Source organism: Pipistrellus hanaki (genome assembly GCF_964339955.1).
Source record: "Pipistrellus hanaki genome assembly, chromosome: 7".
Lineage (NCBI taxonomy): Eukaryota > Metazoa > Chordata > Mammalia > Chiroptera > Vespertilionidae > Pipistrellus > Pipistrellus hanaki.
The window spans coordinates 79,925,277-79,942,087 of NC_140509.1; the positions used below are offsets into that span (position 1 = coordinate 79,925,277).

The 16,811-nt window shown below is 34.7% G+C and overlaps 1 protein-coding gene across 4 annotated transcripts in view; it reads left to right on the forward strand.

Annotated features, from left to right (window-relative positions):
• TAB2 (TGF-beta activated kinase 1 (MAP3K7) binding protein 2) overlaps nucleotides 1-16,811 on the forward strand; it is a 63,704-nt gene that overhangs the window by 29,316 nt on the left and 17,577 nt on the right. For all 4 annotated transcript variants that reach the window (XM_084890141.1, XM_084890140.1, XM_084890138.1 and 1 more), the window contains 2 exons: nucleotides 8,486-8,676; nucleotides 13,575-15,072. In XM_084890141.1, coding sequence (XP_084746267.1) covers nucleotides 8,575-8,676; nucleotides 13,575-15,072 — 1,600 coding nt within the window. In that variant the 5' untranslated portion in view covers nucleotides 8,486-8,574. The remainder of the gene's footprint in view (nucleotides 1-8,485; nucleotides 8,677-13,574; nucleotides 15,073-16,811) is intronic.

The window sequence follows — 16,811 nt, forward strand, 5'->3', positions numbered from 1 at the left end:
CTATGTTTATGGATAAATATAGGATGAAATTCTGATTTCTTTTTTATTTAGTTATATAATTAAAAATATAATTGAATATTATCTAAGAGTACCTATAATTATTTGGAAAAATATGAAACATTTATATATAATAAATCTGCTGAGATAGGAGTTTCTATACAGTTCTGAGATGATTCTTGACAATATAACAAAAAATTCATTTACCATAGCCATAATAAGAGGAATATCCAACTATACAATCAAGTGTTGGATTTGAAAGACAGGCACATACTTAAGAAAATTATTGCATTGTACATATTGTATTTTAGAGACTTGATTCAGTTCAATATTGTTTTATTAGTTTTAACTTTGCTTATGTTGAATTCTCTTTTTAAGATTCTGAATACTATTATAGTGATGAAATCTGGTTTAAATCTTTTCCTTTGCAAATAGATTTTATCTTTGTTAGTAGGCTTAGAAGTCTCATGATTTACCATAGTTGTCAGATTACCAATCAGTTGTATATGTATAATTTAAAATTTGCGCCAGTTTAACCTTTGGTTAGTTATGAAAAGTTTTAAGACATCAATAATAACGTCTCATTTGTGAACTTCATTACACTCCCAGTGTTAACCCAGAGCCGTGACACATACCTAGCATCTGGCTATCAGTTCATTCTGGAGAAAAGTCAACTGAGAGCCATTACATTAGAAAGAAGCTGAACAAAGTAATTTGAAAATAGGAAAAACAGAGCCAAGAAGGGATTGAAACTGCATGGGCATCAGTTGGTGAAAGTTCTCATAACTTTCTCTTATCTTCATAATATGCAATTTTAGATTAATATTTTAACCAAATTGTTATAATTACTACATGTCATTAAGTTCACTGGTTCATTACAAATGTTTATGGTTAATGTGACATGGAAATTGGTTCTTTCAAGGCTTTCATTTCCTTTCTCCTTTTTCTCCTGTTACTAATAAATAGGATCTTATTATCATATCACAGATTTATATCATCTTTTTCTTAAAAGATTATATTTATGCACAGGATGGATTATCCAAAAATTAAGTAAAAAGAGGGGCACTAACAGTAACTCTGTTTTTATCGTAATGTATTGGAAAATAATGAGAGATGAGTTGGAAAATACACAAAAAGTCGTTATATAATATGTTTTGATGAATTATGATCATTCTGCCTTAGATTTATTGCACTTTTTTGATCCTTAGAAAATGGTAGCACTCACCACAAAACCACAGTACATAAATTGCCAACTGTGGCTGAACTGCACATTCCTTTTAGAAAAACGTATTACTGGTAAGCCTTTTAGCCATAAGAAATGGTCAACATTCATAGATTTGAGGCAGTGTATTAAAAGAGAAAATTGGGAAGCTTTATTATTTTTAAGAAGAGGTTACTTAAGTTACTTCATCTGTTAATGTTTATTATTTTTCTTTAGAAAGTAAATTAGTATAGGATTATAAAGTTGAAAAATCTATTGTTTGATAACATAATCCATTGTTCCCTTTTAGCTTATAAAGAACTCTAAACATAATAATTAACCTAAATTAAGTAGCATTCAGATGATTGATTTTGATATTTACTATTATTTTATTTTTGCAAATAACTGTAACTATGTAAAATGATTGAATATGACATCTGTTTTATGCTAAAGACAGGTTATATTTATCTGGTTTTTAATCTTGAATGGTGTTAGTATTTGAATTTTAGATTTTTTATTACATAGCTATAATTCTTATACTTGAACTTATAGAAAAATAGCTTGATATTATAGATTTGGGGGGGGGGGGGATTTTGCTTTGCCCTCGTAAATTTGTAACATCATGTTCCAAGAAATATAATTCTAGTAGTTTGCTATTAAAAATAATTTTGAAATTTTTCATGTTTAATGACATTTGTAAATTATTTTAAAGTTAAAAAATGTGAAGTGCACATTCATCATGCAAGGTATACAACTGTTCATGGCTTGTAGGCAATTTGAACCTTAATTCTTATGTACTATAACACCTCATTAACCCCCTTCCTCATCAGGGGATGAGGCTTTCTCTGAATGTGCTATGTAATTTAATTTACCTCTTAAAGCACTGAGTCACAAAAATAGACAAGAAGACTGGTTGTATTGCTTACTTTCCCTCTGAAATAAACAGTACATTTCATACTTAAATGAACATTTAAGTGAACATTAAAAAAAGATAGGAACATTAAAAAAGCATGGTAGTATAAATGTTAAGCGGTTAGAAATATGTAAATACTTATACAGCATTTATACAAATAAATATTGTTCTTTGCTTTGAAAAAGCCTGAAGTTTGCTTATGGAAGTGGTAGCTTATTATTGTGAAGTGGTTAAAGGAGGGTTTTCTGAAACCAGACAGAAAGTTGTAACACAAGATGTGGATGGGTGTGACTGACTGCATATAGATGCAGTGAGTGAGGGAGCTACCAGATGTTTGAGGTGTGTTCATACTTATATTTTGTGTATTAACTTATTTCAGGTGAATGTGATTTTCTGCATCCATCTAGTATTTCTCACAGACAAAAATCAAAGCAAAATTTACTAATGCTCAAATCGTTCCTTAATATATCAATCATATTGGAACAAATATGCAGTTTCAAAGTAAGTTATTATAGCAGCACTGACTTATAGCTGAGGGTAAGGAAAACACTTTAGTTTGGAGAGACTACTACTTTTTATAGTAGTCTTTAAAATATATATGTATTTTGATGCATATTTAGAGATTCCTTGCAACAAATATTTACTAAGCATCTTCTAGTAGTCATATACTAAATATTCAGGATACAGCAGTGAATAAGTTACTTTCTCCACTTTGAAACCAATGTTAGTATAAAGAATTTGTTGCCAAGAGTTGGTTTTGAGAGGTAAAATTGGACAGATGTGTGAAAGAGGAAGTCTAGCAAGGAGTCTACTGGGCAACAAGACTTTTCTCTAACCTATCAAATTAGATTTCCTAGGTCCTGTGTAACTCAAGATTCCAATATTCACAGAAAAAAAAATATTATCTCCAGAGGTTACATCCCAAGTAACCATCAGTAGATGAGTAGATTTTAAAAAAGAAAAAGGATCTTTACCCTTTGAGACAGCACGGAGGGACCTGGAAAGTATTATGCTAAGCAAAATAAGCCAGTCAGAGAAAGAATCTAAAGAACAAAATAATTTACTTCCTAAATAACTTTTAAGTTTTTTCCTTCTACTCCAAGTCTTTATTGGTTTCTCTGCGATTACAAGCCGTTACATTTCCTGGTTAGACTAAGCAGTTTCCTAACTGGTCTTCTCACATATTCTTTTGCCCTTTTCTCTGTGTTATAGCCAGCGATTGTCAATATAAACATAATTTCTTGATCGTGTCACTTTCCCTACTTCTGAGCTTAAGTCCTTCAAGTGGCTTCCCATTACTCTAAAAGTAAAACTTCCAAATTTTAATGGCCTATAAAACACTTCATGATTTGGGCCCTACCTTTCTCTTGCTCTGTTCTCTACAATTTTTTCATAATGTATCATACCACCTTTCAAGTTCTGTTTTTGAATGATGTGAAAACAAATAGTAAAAAATTGATAGCAAGATAAACTGAGATGGCAGGCATCAGATCTGGTAGCAGAAGGAGATAGACGAAAGATAAAATAGTGGGCAAGTTAAAATAGTTATCTAAATACAAACATGTATTTAATCCATGCACTTCTGTGGCCTGGAGAGCAAGGGCATTATGAATGACACATAGTAAAGACTGTGAATTCTGTTGTGTTCCTCCAGGTAGTATTGCTATTTGGTTGGTTGTTTTGTTTGTTTGCTTGTTTGCATGTCAGTTTTAATTAACTTGGCTGAACTCGAACTATAGACTGAAATCTCAGTTTTGTTATTTTAGCCTTAGCATGGCTGCTTGGAATCACTGACATATGTGTAGTTTGGGGATCAGAGATGTGGGTAGATAGAATATGTAGAATTTGGTGCTTCTGTTCTTTCTGTGATTTACTCACTAGTTTTCAGCTGTTGTGGGTATGTCAAAGTCTGTCCTTTGTTTCAGTTAAGTAAGAAAGATTGCATGTTTTCTGCCTAGCATTTATCTACCCGAACCAACTGGGGCCAGCTTTCTGGCTATAAACTATTTTTAACACTGGAAAGTCACCCCGTGCTGTACCCTCTCCTAAGTACTGACTCCCTTCTCGCCATCCCTAGCACCACCACTACTGCCCCATTGCTGTTTCTGCTTCTGCCTTCAAGTAGTTGCTTTTTATACTTTGTCTATTGTTTATAGTTGTTCTTGGTGAGAGAGTTGATCTAGTAGGAGCTACTTAGCCATTACAGGAAGTGGAACCCCCAAATACATTTGTGCATTTGAACAGTTTCTTCGTTTGTGTACTTGATAGAGAAAAGCAAGTGTGATAGTTTTTTTAAAGAATTTCTGAGCTTTCTGTATATGTTTTAATAATAAAATAAGTTGACATTTATTTTTATGATTTATCTTTTAAATAATAAAATGTTCCTGAATTAGACTGAAAATGTATTTGCTTCACCCTCTGGATAAGCTTCTCCCTCTAGATATTTGTTTCTGGGAGCAGGAAATATCTAGATCATTAGAAATGTCTTTAATCAAAATAATTTGAAGAAATCAAACAGTAAAACCTTCATTTCATCAAAATGTTGCTTCTTTGACCTAAATCATTTGGAACCAACATTTTATAGATACCTAGATAGATAATAAGTATATGTCATGTATCGATAAATGCTATGAAGAAAACAGGTATAAGAATGTGATGGGTTGGTAGACAAGTGTGGCATTATTTTAGATAGATTGGTCAGCGAAGCTGTTTCTGAGGAAGTGACATTTGCTTAGAGATCTTCATGAGGTAAGAGAAGGAGCCATGCAAGCAATCCGAGGGGAAAGTATCCCAGGCACAAGGAACAGCCAGTCCAAAAGCCCAAGGGAGGAATGAGATTGGTTTCTTTGAGAAATCAGAGCCAAAGGCTCAGTTCAGAACTGAGGGAACAAGGAGAATGGTGGGAGATGAAGTCTGAGGGGTGGTAGTTAGCCAGGAGTTGTGTGTTGCAGGATTTTGTGTGTGGAAGAATGATTGACTTAATTTTTACAAAGTCACACCCCTCATTAGAGTAGGGGGGTGCATGTATTGGGTCGGCAACTAGGTAATTGCGGATTTTTTAAAGAAAATCAAAGACAATTTTTTCATGGAACTAAATAACTTTATTCTGTAATGTATTGCCCATTTTGATCAATGACCTTTTGCCATCTTTCAGGCAGCATCATAATCCCACGTTCACAAAACTTCTGGTTTTTATTAGCAAAAAACTGAATCAGGTACGATTTGACATCATCATCATTATTGAAATTTTTACCATTCAAGGAGTTTTGTAAAGATCGAAACAAAAAGTAATCAGATGGTGCAAGGTCAGGACTATATGGTGGATGTGGCAAAACATCCCAACCAAGCTCCATTAATTTTTGCCGAGTGACCAAAGATGTGTGTGGCCTTGCATTGTCATGATGGAATACAACACCTTTTCGATTTGTCAATTCGGGCCGCTTTTCTTCAACTGCATTGTTTAATTTCGTTAGTTGTTCAATGTAGACATCAGAATTGATCGTTCGGTTGGGTGGTAAGAGTTCAAAGTAGACAATTCCTTTGTAATCCCACCAAACTGATAACAAAACCTTCTTTTGATGAATATCAGCTTTTGATGTTGTTTGAGTTGGTTCACCTGGCCTGCTCCACGATCTTTTCCGCTTGATATTGTTGTAAACAACCCATTTTTCATCGCCAGTTATCAGTCGTTTTAAAAATGGATCATTTTCATTACGTTTCTTTAGCAAATCGCAGCTGCTAATGCGTTGCATTAACTGTGATTCTTTCAGTTCGTGAGGAACCCATGTATCGAGTTTTTGAACATAGCCAAGTTGTTTTAAGTGATTTTCAATGCATGTATGTGATACATGAAGCTTCTCTGCAATCTCACGTGTTGTACTGTGACAGTCCGAATTGATTATTGCTTTGATTAGGGCGTCATCAACTTCAACTGGACTACCAGAGCGTTTTTCATCTTTGAGTGAAAAATCACCAGAACGAAATTTGGCAAACCAATTTTGACACTGCCGTTCTTTTAAGGCTTCGTCACCATAAACAGCACATAACTTTTTATGAGCTTGCGATGCGTTTTTCCCTTTGCGGAAATAAAAAAGCAAAATATGACGAAAATGTTCCTTTTGATTTTCCATTTTTCAACGAATGCCAAACGAAAACTACAAAACAGATCAAAAAACTTTTTTTACTGATTAACAGCTGAATAGCCAACTATCAAATAACAAAATGTGTTTTACATTTGTACTACGTCTGCAAACCTAAAAATTCAACTGAAGCCATGTGTGTGTGAAACCCGCAATTACTTAGTTGCCGACCCAATAGAACAAGAGTAGAGGCTTTCAATCCAGGTGAATTATGATGGTGACTTGGACAAAAGCAGTAACAGCGATGAGGAAATTCAGATTCAGAATTTATTTTTTTAGATACATCTAACATGATTTGATGATGGATTAGATATGGGATGTTAGAGAAGGAGCAACTATATGAATGATGGTACTATTTGCTGGAGATGAAAAGGAGATATGGCAGGCAGGCAGCAGGCCATATTAGTCTGGGACTACAGGGCGAGAGCTCCCTTGGAGTTGGAGATAAAAATTTGCAAAGCCTCTTTAAAGCAGTGTGTTTGGATGAGGTTACCTTGAAGAGAAGTGTAGGTATAATTGAAAAGAAACCGTAGACCTGAACTCCCTAGCCCACCAACATTTAGATGTCAAAAAAGGAAGAGAATCTGAAAAAAACTGAGAAGGAGCTGCCAGTGGATAGGATGAAAATCAGAAGAGTGTAAGTCTTAGAAGTTAAGAAATTGTTTAAAGGAGGGAGTGACTGAAGAGAGGTCTCTGAGATGAAGACTGAGGACTGTGATCTTTAGTTTGAAAATCCAAAGGTCTGTTGACAGCTTTGATGAGTATAGTTTCAGTAGGAAAAGCTATGATTGGGGTAGATTTATAAGAGATTAGGAGGAAGAAAATGAAGATGATTAAGTATAAATACCCTTTCTAAGAGTTTTAGTCCAGAAGAGGGAAGGGGCAGAGTAAAGTCAAGGGTAGCTTTCTCAAGATGAGCAGCACCCCTTAAATTATTTTTAAATACCGTTTACTAATTTTCAGTACTTTTCTCCTGTAGCCCTTTTGTAGAAACACTTACTTTCACTGCTGAAATTGTGTGTGTATGTATCTTACATAGAAATGGATTTTGGAAATCTATATTGCAAATACCTTGGTTTGACAGTGCCTTCACCTAATATGTAACGAAGCTAGTCACATAGAATTAAGTAAAGTTTAATCAAATGATAATAAAAATCTGAACAGCTGTACTGTGCATGCTCTCTAAGTGACTTATTCTGTTGAGGACTCAGGAATTCTGTTGTAACTAAATTTACTAAAAAATAGTTTAATATCTACTGTTATGCTGAAAACTGCCTACAAAGTGCTAGATTTATAATAATGAATCAAAGAGACCTAATTTCTATATTCATGGAGTTTATTAGACCTGTATTTTCTTAAGGTTATGTTAATGAGGTTAAAAGAAATACTACAAATAAGAAATTTTTTAAAGAGACTGTCTTTTTGTTAAATTTATCCTAAAATGAAATGTATTTTAATTATTAAGCAAATGCTATGATTTAAAATATTTTAATATGCTATTTTAGTTTAATACACTTATATACTATTTATATCCCAAAGAGGCTTAAATAAGAATCAACATGGTTTACATTACGAATAAAAATAAGGTAGACAGTTCTCAACTTTGATCACACATTAGAATCACTTAAAGAACTTTAAGAAACTTACATGCACAAGCTCTTCCCCAACCAATTAAATCAGAATCTCTGGAGTTAAGCCCAGGCATTAATATTTTTTAAATACTGATTTAATGGAAACACAGAATAAAGTGCTACTATGCCCCTGAGAATGAATTGATTACACACTTAAGGATTAAGTCTATCTAAATATTAACAGAAAATATCAAATGTATTGGGTTATAGGTAATTTTTAAACAAAGCATGCAAAGTTATTTGTAGAACCAAAGTTTTTCAGGTTCTTAATTTTATGTAAATGTGAATTACTCTCCTCAGGCCATTCTTTAATCATTAAGAAAAAAATAAGTAAAGTTAGTCAATTTCCCCTTTTAAAAGAATGAGTGAAGACTACCTGGACAATAATTTCTTATTTAAATACCTATGGGCGCAGCAGCTTGCCATCAGGAGTTAAAAACTGAAAAGATAGTATAACTTATTATAGGACTAAGTAGTATTTTTATAATTTATATTAAATGTTAGGTACTAGAGCACAATACCCTTTTTATTAAAATTTTAAATCCACAACAATATTCATTCTATAATCAGTTCTCATTAAATTTTTTCTTTCTTTCTTTCACAGAAAATGCTTGGACAGAAGAGATGAGTACTATTTCCACTAAGGCCTAGAACTGCCTACTGTATAAGTAGTCCTGATCGGGCAATATACGAATGGCCCAAGGAAGCCACCAAATTGATTTTCAGGTTTTACATGACCTGCGACAAAAATTCCCTGAAGTACCTGAAGTTGTTGTATCCAGGTGCATGTTACAGGTCAGTGTTCAATGATTTCTGAATTTATTAATACAAACCTGGTATTTTGTTAAACATTAGAAGAAAACTCTTATCTTCTTGTTGGCATTAATGTGCTGTGATGAAAAGAGATGAGCTTTGGTATCTGATAGTCATGTGGCCTTTAACAAGTTATTTAGTCTCTGTATCCCATCTGTAAGATGGACAATACTTACCTTGTAAAGTAGATGTGAGGATGAAATGAGATCCCAGTAAGCATTGGTATATGGTTTATATTTACTATGAGCTTGCTTTACTTTCGCCCCCTCCGATTTTACCATGTCTTCATGTGAAAGTGAGAACAATCATTAAATAGGCGTCAAGACTCTTGGGCTCTCGTCCTAAATAGGCACCCTATGCATATTTGGCAAGTACTATGCCTTCTTTGTACTTGAGTTTTGTTATCTATAAAAATGAAGGAATTGACTTGACAAACCCTAACAACCCAATTCTAAAGAAAAAAAGTTTTTATTTTTAAATCAATCTAAGTTTTCCAATTAATATCACTAAACAGCTAATAAATTTTTATATTTTTATTAGTATGCACAATTTCAGAAATCTATAATTCTAAATATTCAGTGATATTGTGCCTTCTCATTTGATTAAACTGAAAATCTGTCAAAACTATTTTTCGGTTTATTCAAATAGAGTTGAAAAAGAGTAATTTGGATTTAAAAATATTTACTCTTGACAATTTATTTTTAAAGTTTCAATTTGTATGAAAATTTTAAAGACTTCGATTTGTATTTGATATTAACTTCATTTTGTTCATACCCATATTACCTTTTTAAAAAAATATGAGGAAGGAAGGGGGAGAGAGGGATGCAGAGGGAGGGGGGGAGTATCAATGGTGAGAGAGAATCATTGATCAGCTGCCTCCTGCACCCCCCACACTGGGGATTGAGCCCAAAACCCAGTCATGTACCCTGACTGGGAATTGAACTATGACCTCCTGGTTCATAGGTTGATGCTCAACCACTGATCCACGACCAGTAGGCCACCCTTCTTACCTTTTATTTGTACATGTAACTGGTGTGTGCCAACTGTAACCTTGTTTGATATCTCCCATCCGTCTTCCTCACTTTTGCCAAGTGTCTCTCTAAATTAGGGGTGTCGAACTCAATCAGAGAAGGGGCCAAAATCTCAAATCTAGCCTAAATCACGGGCCGAATGGTTTACTGAACAGTCATAAACTGACAATGTCATAAACTGACAGCGGAGTGCAGTGATGACAGCGCGGTGTGGGCCACATTGGAAGGCCTGGCGGGCTGGATTTGGCCCGCGGGCCTTGTGTTTGACACATGTGCTCTAAATGCTGATTTTAGCATATATGTACCTGCTTAAACCTTCAGAATAAAGTTCATATCTTGACTGGGGAATAACTAGGTCTGTAATCTGGAATTTGCCTTCTTCTACAGCCTGATCTCTAGCCCAGTCTTTCCTCCTTGCACCCTATGCTGTAGTCATTCTCAATTGGAATTCTCCATATATACCTAGCTCTTTAAATAATGTAGTGTTGAAAATGTTTTAATACTGTAATGCCCAAAGAGTAGATCTTGCATGTTCTCACCACGCACACACAAAAGTTGATTCTCTGAAGTGGTGGATGTGTTAATTAAATTGATTGTGGTACTTTCATAATATATAAACACATTAAATCATTGCATTGTATATCTTTAAAAAATCATATTGTACAACCTGGATATATACAATTTTTATTTGTTAATCATATGTCAGCAAAGCTGTGAGGAAATAAGTGAAAAACAAAATTTAAAAAACAATAAATAGCATATGTTTTGGTGATAAACAGGTTTGAGTTCAAGTTTTGACAGTTACAAAAAGTATTTAACTTCTTTGATCCTTATTTTTCTCAACTATACAATGGGAATAAAAAAAACTTCACAGAGTATTAAATATGATAATACAGGTAAAGCAACTAGGAGGGGGCGTGATAAGAAAGGAGTCAGAGATTAAAGAAAGTATGAGGAGGAGCAGATAGTGGGAGAAGGTGTCTCCCCTAGAACCCAGGTACTTCTTCTAACTTTTCACATAGAACTTTGTGATAAAATAAGACTATGCTGAGAATGTTCCGTGAGTCAAAGAAAAATACTATAGGTTGCCCATGTTTGCATGAAGAAATGCTGGTAGAGTGAAAAACACAATAAAAAGACTGGCTCCAAAAGTGGACAAGAGGAAACAAGTCAGTTATCAGCTTCCCGTGTTAATCTGATTTTACAAATCAAACCTTCCTACAACATGAACTCTGTTTTGCTTGCCAGTTACCCATGAGGTACACCATATACTCTATTATATTCAGTTATTAATCATTCTGGGCATCTAGTAATGTGCTATTTAGCTGACATAACAAGAAATTTAACAAGAAAGAAACAGGGAGATGCCATAACCAGTTTGGCTCAGTGGATAGAGCGTTGGTCTGTAGACTGAAGGGTCCCAGGTTTGATTCTGGTCAAGGGTATGTACATTGGTTGCGGGCACATCCACAGTAGGGGGTGTGCAGGAGGCCGCTGGTCGATGTTTCTCTCTCATTAATGTTTCTATCTCTCTATCCTTCTCCCTTCCTCTCTGTAAAAAATCAATTATATATATATAAAAGAAATAGGGAGAGCAACTCAGGGGATACAACTAGGGTGTAAGTTTTCCCAAATTTGGAAAAATAATTTTAAATTATAAAGGTAAATTAAGCTACATCTAACTGTAGTATAAATCTTACTTAGTGTCAGCCTTTCTTTGGGAGCTGCTCTCCCTTTCTCAGTTGTGTTGGTATCTGTCCTTTCTTATAATGTACTGGTTTAGGACTTTTCTAGATGGAAAAAAACACGTAGTGTACAAAATATAAAAAATGAGTAGTTACAGGATCATGCCCCACTGGCACTTTTCTTTTTAAACATCACACTTCTTAGGAGAACATAAGGCTCTACCCGCTGTTCTCTTCTGGGTTTTATTTACTGCTCAGATCCCTGTTTCTGAACTACTCACATGACTTCCTTGTGCTCTGGAGTCTCTGAGATAGCAATATTATCTGTAGGTATAGTTCATATCTTTACAATTGATTGATGTTTAGTGATAATCTCAGAACAGGATGAAAATATAGCATAGTTGGTAGTTTGATTTTTTTAACTGAATTTTTCACTAATTTTCTTAATATGATTGAATCTGTATGTTTAAAATTGCTATTTATTTTCAAAGTAATGCATTAAGTATTGTTTTTTTTTTTAAAACTTAGTATTTGAATAGTATATCCTTAGTTGATGCCTTCTTAGATGACCTCCACCTGTAGTCTTTATCCATATTTCTGTTAAAACGCCTACCATTCTGTATTAATATTTATGTACACATTAATCTTCTCCACTGGACTGTGAGTTCTTTAAGAGTAGTGATTGTATTCCTTTCTACTTGCCTAATGGGTGCTCAGTAGCTACTGGTTTAAAGAGTGAATGGATAAGAGTTTGAGAAGGGTGATCATAATGTATACTTTGATTACTACCTATTATCTCCATGTCTGTACAAGAAGCTTGGGGAAGAATGAAAGAGGAACTGGAATTGTGATTCAGATGGCTTGGTTCATTTTCTTAGCTTTGAAGAGATTGCAAATTTGTATGTACTAGTATACAAAAAAGTAATGATGCTCAACCTTTAAAAAACTCATCCCACTTGTTTTGATACACTTAAAAGGAACTCTCTCCACTGTAGAAGTAGTAAAGGCTTATTTGAGAATACTAGTTGATTCCAGGTTTAAGATATGGAGTGTACAAGGTGATCTGAACATCTTGTCATTTCAGAAAGCATGGGAGCTTTGAAAACCACTAGGTTCATGTCATTGTACATAGGAAGCAACTTGAAGTTATTCCTGCTAGCCTAGAAATAGAATATAATGGCCATAATCAGTTACACACAACAGAATGTTAAAGATACAGGAGTTTATAATGATACAAAAAAATCTTAGTCACCTTTGGAGGTTGCTAGGTTATCAATTCATTACTCTACAAACCAGTACAGGGAAATTTTTTATCCTGCCTCTTCTGTACAAAAACTAACCATGCCTACATATTCTACAGTAACCTACAATATTTTCTCTCCATTGAACTTCAGTACCACTTATTATTTAACATTTTAATGTTATCTTTTCAAAAGCCCATGCTTGGTTTGTCTCTCTAATCTAGCTGCAAATTCTTCTAGGGAAAAATTGAGTTTTTTTTATGTCATTGAGTCTTCTACAATCTCAGACAGGATTTTGTGCGTATTGTGGGTGTTTAATAAATTTATTTATGGATAATTTATGAATAGTGATTAGTCTCTTCTGAGGATTCTTTAGAAAAAAATCTGGTTGTTTTTTTGTTTTGTTTCTTACTTCTCAGGAGTGGATTTTCCTGTGGTGCTACCTAAAGATAGATAATCAACTCAGTTACTCTGGAGGCTATCTGGAGCTGATATTTCATTTATATATGTGTTTGGGGGTTGTTTTTTATTTATTTAAATACTACAAATTTTTTTAAAGGCCATTTTAAAAGGATTTGTGTAGCACTTAAAGGTATAAAATATTTAATCATACAGTAGTATATGCTTAAGTTGAATGTTCAACACTTAAATTGTCGTTTTATTAGGTTGTAATTTTATTTGCATGAGTTCATTTTACTATAAAATAGCTTCTAAAATAAAATAATGGCTTGGTTCACTTAGCTATTGCTGGTTAGAGAACTTTTCCATTATATTGGTAATGAGAATTTTTAATTCAACTATTTGCATCAAAATATTTCTTCTCAAATTAGTTAATTTTATTAACATTTGTTGATTATGCCCATCACAGAGCATAAACATTAGCTTACAGTTCTTAACATCAAGCTGTTTTTATTTTTTTCTAGAATAATAATAACCTGGATGCCTGCTGTGCAGTTCTCTCTCAGGAGAGTACACGGTATCTTTACGGTGAAGGAGACTTGAATTTTTCAGATGATTCTGGAATTTCTGGTCTACGCAATCACATGACTTCTCTCAATTTGGACTTGCAGTCACAGAATGTTTACCACCATGGAAGAGAAGGAAATAGAATGAATGGAAGTAGGACACTAACGCACAGCATTAGTGATGGACAACTTCAAGGTGGTCAGTCCAATAATGAACTATTTCAGCAGGAGCCACAGACAGCACCAGCTCACGTTCCTCAAGGCTTTAACGTTTTTGGAATATCCAGTACATCTGGTGCTTCAAATTCAGCACCACATCTTGGATTTCACTTAGGCAGCAAAGGAACATCTAACTTCTCTCAACCAACTACCAGATTTAATCCCATCATGGTAACTTTAGCCCCAAATATCCAGACTGGTCGTAATACTCCTACATCTTTGCACATACATGGTGTACCTCCACCTGTACTTAACAGTCCACAGGGAAATTCTATCTATATTAGGCCTTACATTACAACTCCTAGTGGTACAACTCGACAGACACAGCATTCTGGCTGGGTATCTCAGTTTAATCCCATGAACTCGCAACAAGTCTATCAACCATCACAACCTGGCCCCTGGACTACTTACCCCGCATCCAATCCTTTGTCACATACCTCAGCCCAGCAGCCAAATCAGCAAGGCCACCAGACCTCTCATGTCTACATGCCCATCAGTTCACCTACCACCCCACAGCCACCAACAATTCATTCATCTGGTAGCTCACAGTCTTCTGCCCATAGCCAATATAACATTCAGAATATTTCAACAGGACCTCGAAAAAATCAGATTGAAATCAAACTTGAACCTCCACAAAGAAACAGCTCTTCAAAATTGCGTTCTTCTGGACCTCGAACTTCCAGCAGTTCCTCTTCTGTCAACAGTCAGACCTTAAATAGAAATCAGCCCACTGTTTACATAGCTGCCAGTCCCCCAAATACCGATGAGGCGATGTCCCGTAGTCAACCTAAGGTCTATATTTCAGCTAACGCCAGCACAGGAGATGATCCGGTCATCCGGAATCAGCCTACCCTCTTCATATCCACAAACGCTGGAGCATCTGCCGCCTCCAGGAACATGTCTGGGCAAGTGAGCATGGGTCCTGCCTTCATTCACCACCACCCTCCCAAAAGCCGAGCAATAGGCAATAACTCTGCAACTTCTCCCCGAGTGGTGGTCACTCAGCCCAATACAAAATATACTTTCAAAATTACAGTTTCTCCCAATAAACCCCCTGCAGTTTCACCAGGGGTTGTATCCCCTACCTTTGAACTTACAAATCTTCTAAATCATCCAGATCATTATGTAGAAACAGAGACTGTTCAACACCTCACGGACCCTACGTTAGCACATGTGGATAGAATAAGTGAAGCACGGAAGTTGAGTATGGGATCTGATGATGCTGCCTACACACAAGGTAATAATAATAACAATAATAATGATAATGATGATGATGATGATACTGAAAGGGGATCATTTTCCATTCCAGGCTTAGTGCTGTACATTTTCACTGCAGAAATGAGCATCAGCATTTTTACTTCATCTTTTAGTAGCCTATGCGAGTATTCATATAAATTTTAAATTTCAATTTTGTTATTGTATGTAACTTGAAGTTTGAATGATAGAGTTGTGAAATGTTTAGAATAGTCAACTCTTATTTGTTTTCTTAATGTTTATAACACATTTTCAGTTACTGTTTTACCTGTGGTGATGCTTACTTTCCCTTTAAAATTACTGCAAATAAAAATTCATAAAACCATTTAAATCAGAGTTAGTGGACTAATATAGTAAATCTGTCTTCTTTGATCAGAATTTTTTTCATTTCTTTCATATATGCTCTTATTTTATATCAAAGTCTATATTGCTATAAGTCCTGGAATGATTTAAAGAAAAAAAATGAATCCTATTCTTAATATTTGTCTCTTTCAGCCTCACTTTAAAAAATAAGTTAATGTGGCCAAAACGGGTTTGGCTCAGTGGATAGAGCATCGGCCTGTGGACTGAAAGGTCCCAGGTTCGATTCCGGTCAAGGGCATGTACCTTGGTTGCGGGCACATCCCCAATGAGGGGTGTGGAAGAGGCAGTTGATCGATGATTCTCATCGATGTTTCTAACTCTCTATCCCTCTCTCTTCCTCTCTGTAAAAAAATCAATAAGATATATTTTAAAAAATAATAATAAGTTATTATTATTATTGTCTGATTCCTGTAGTACTTTAAGGACTCAAATGTAATTTTATTCCTTTGGGCTAATGGTGGTGATGGTGGCAGACTTGGTGATGAGATGAGCAGGTTCCTGGTAAAAGTTCCATTAATTTACCTCTTTTTCTTCTGTTACAGAAGAAAATATGTCTGTTTCTTTTACAGACATATAGATAAAAAATGAAATGAAAAAAAAATGAAAAAAAAATGAAATGAAAAAAAAATAGTAAAATATCATTAAAAATGTTTATATAATTAAAAAAATCAATAAGATATATTTTAAAAAATAATAAGTTAATGTGCCCTATTCTGTTTGGCTCAATAGATAGAGCATCAGCCTGCAGACTGAAAGGTCTCAGGTTCAATTTCAGTCAAGGGCATGTACCTTGGTTGTGGGCACATCCCCAGTAAGAGGTGTGCAGGAAGCAGCTGATCAATGCTTCTCTCTCATTGATGTTTCTAACTCTCTATCCCTCTCTCTTCCTCTCTGTAAAAAAATCAATAAAATATATTTTTTAAATAAGTTAATGCAACAAGCTTTCCTTTTATTTGGAACTGTTAATAGAAATGTTAGCTTTAAATCTCTCTCACGTCAGTATCCTTTTCTGAAATAGATTAGTTGGTATTGGCATAGTACTAAAATATATATTAATTTATGTTCATAAGAAATACATTGTTTGCCGAAACCGGTTTGGCTCAGTGAATAGAGCGTCCAGTAGGGGGTGTGCAATAGGCAGCTGGTCGATGTTTCTCTCATCGACGTTTCTAGCTCTTTCTCTCCCTTCCTCTCTGTAAAAAATCAATAAAATATATTTTTTTTAAAAGAAAAAGAAAAAAAAGAAATACATTGTTTGATATGCCCTCTGCTGTAGAATGAACAGAAGAAAAAGAGGTAAATTAATGGAACTTTTACCAGGAACCTGCTCATCTCATCACCAAGTCTGCCACCATCACC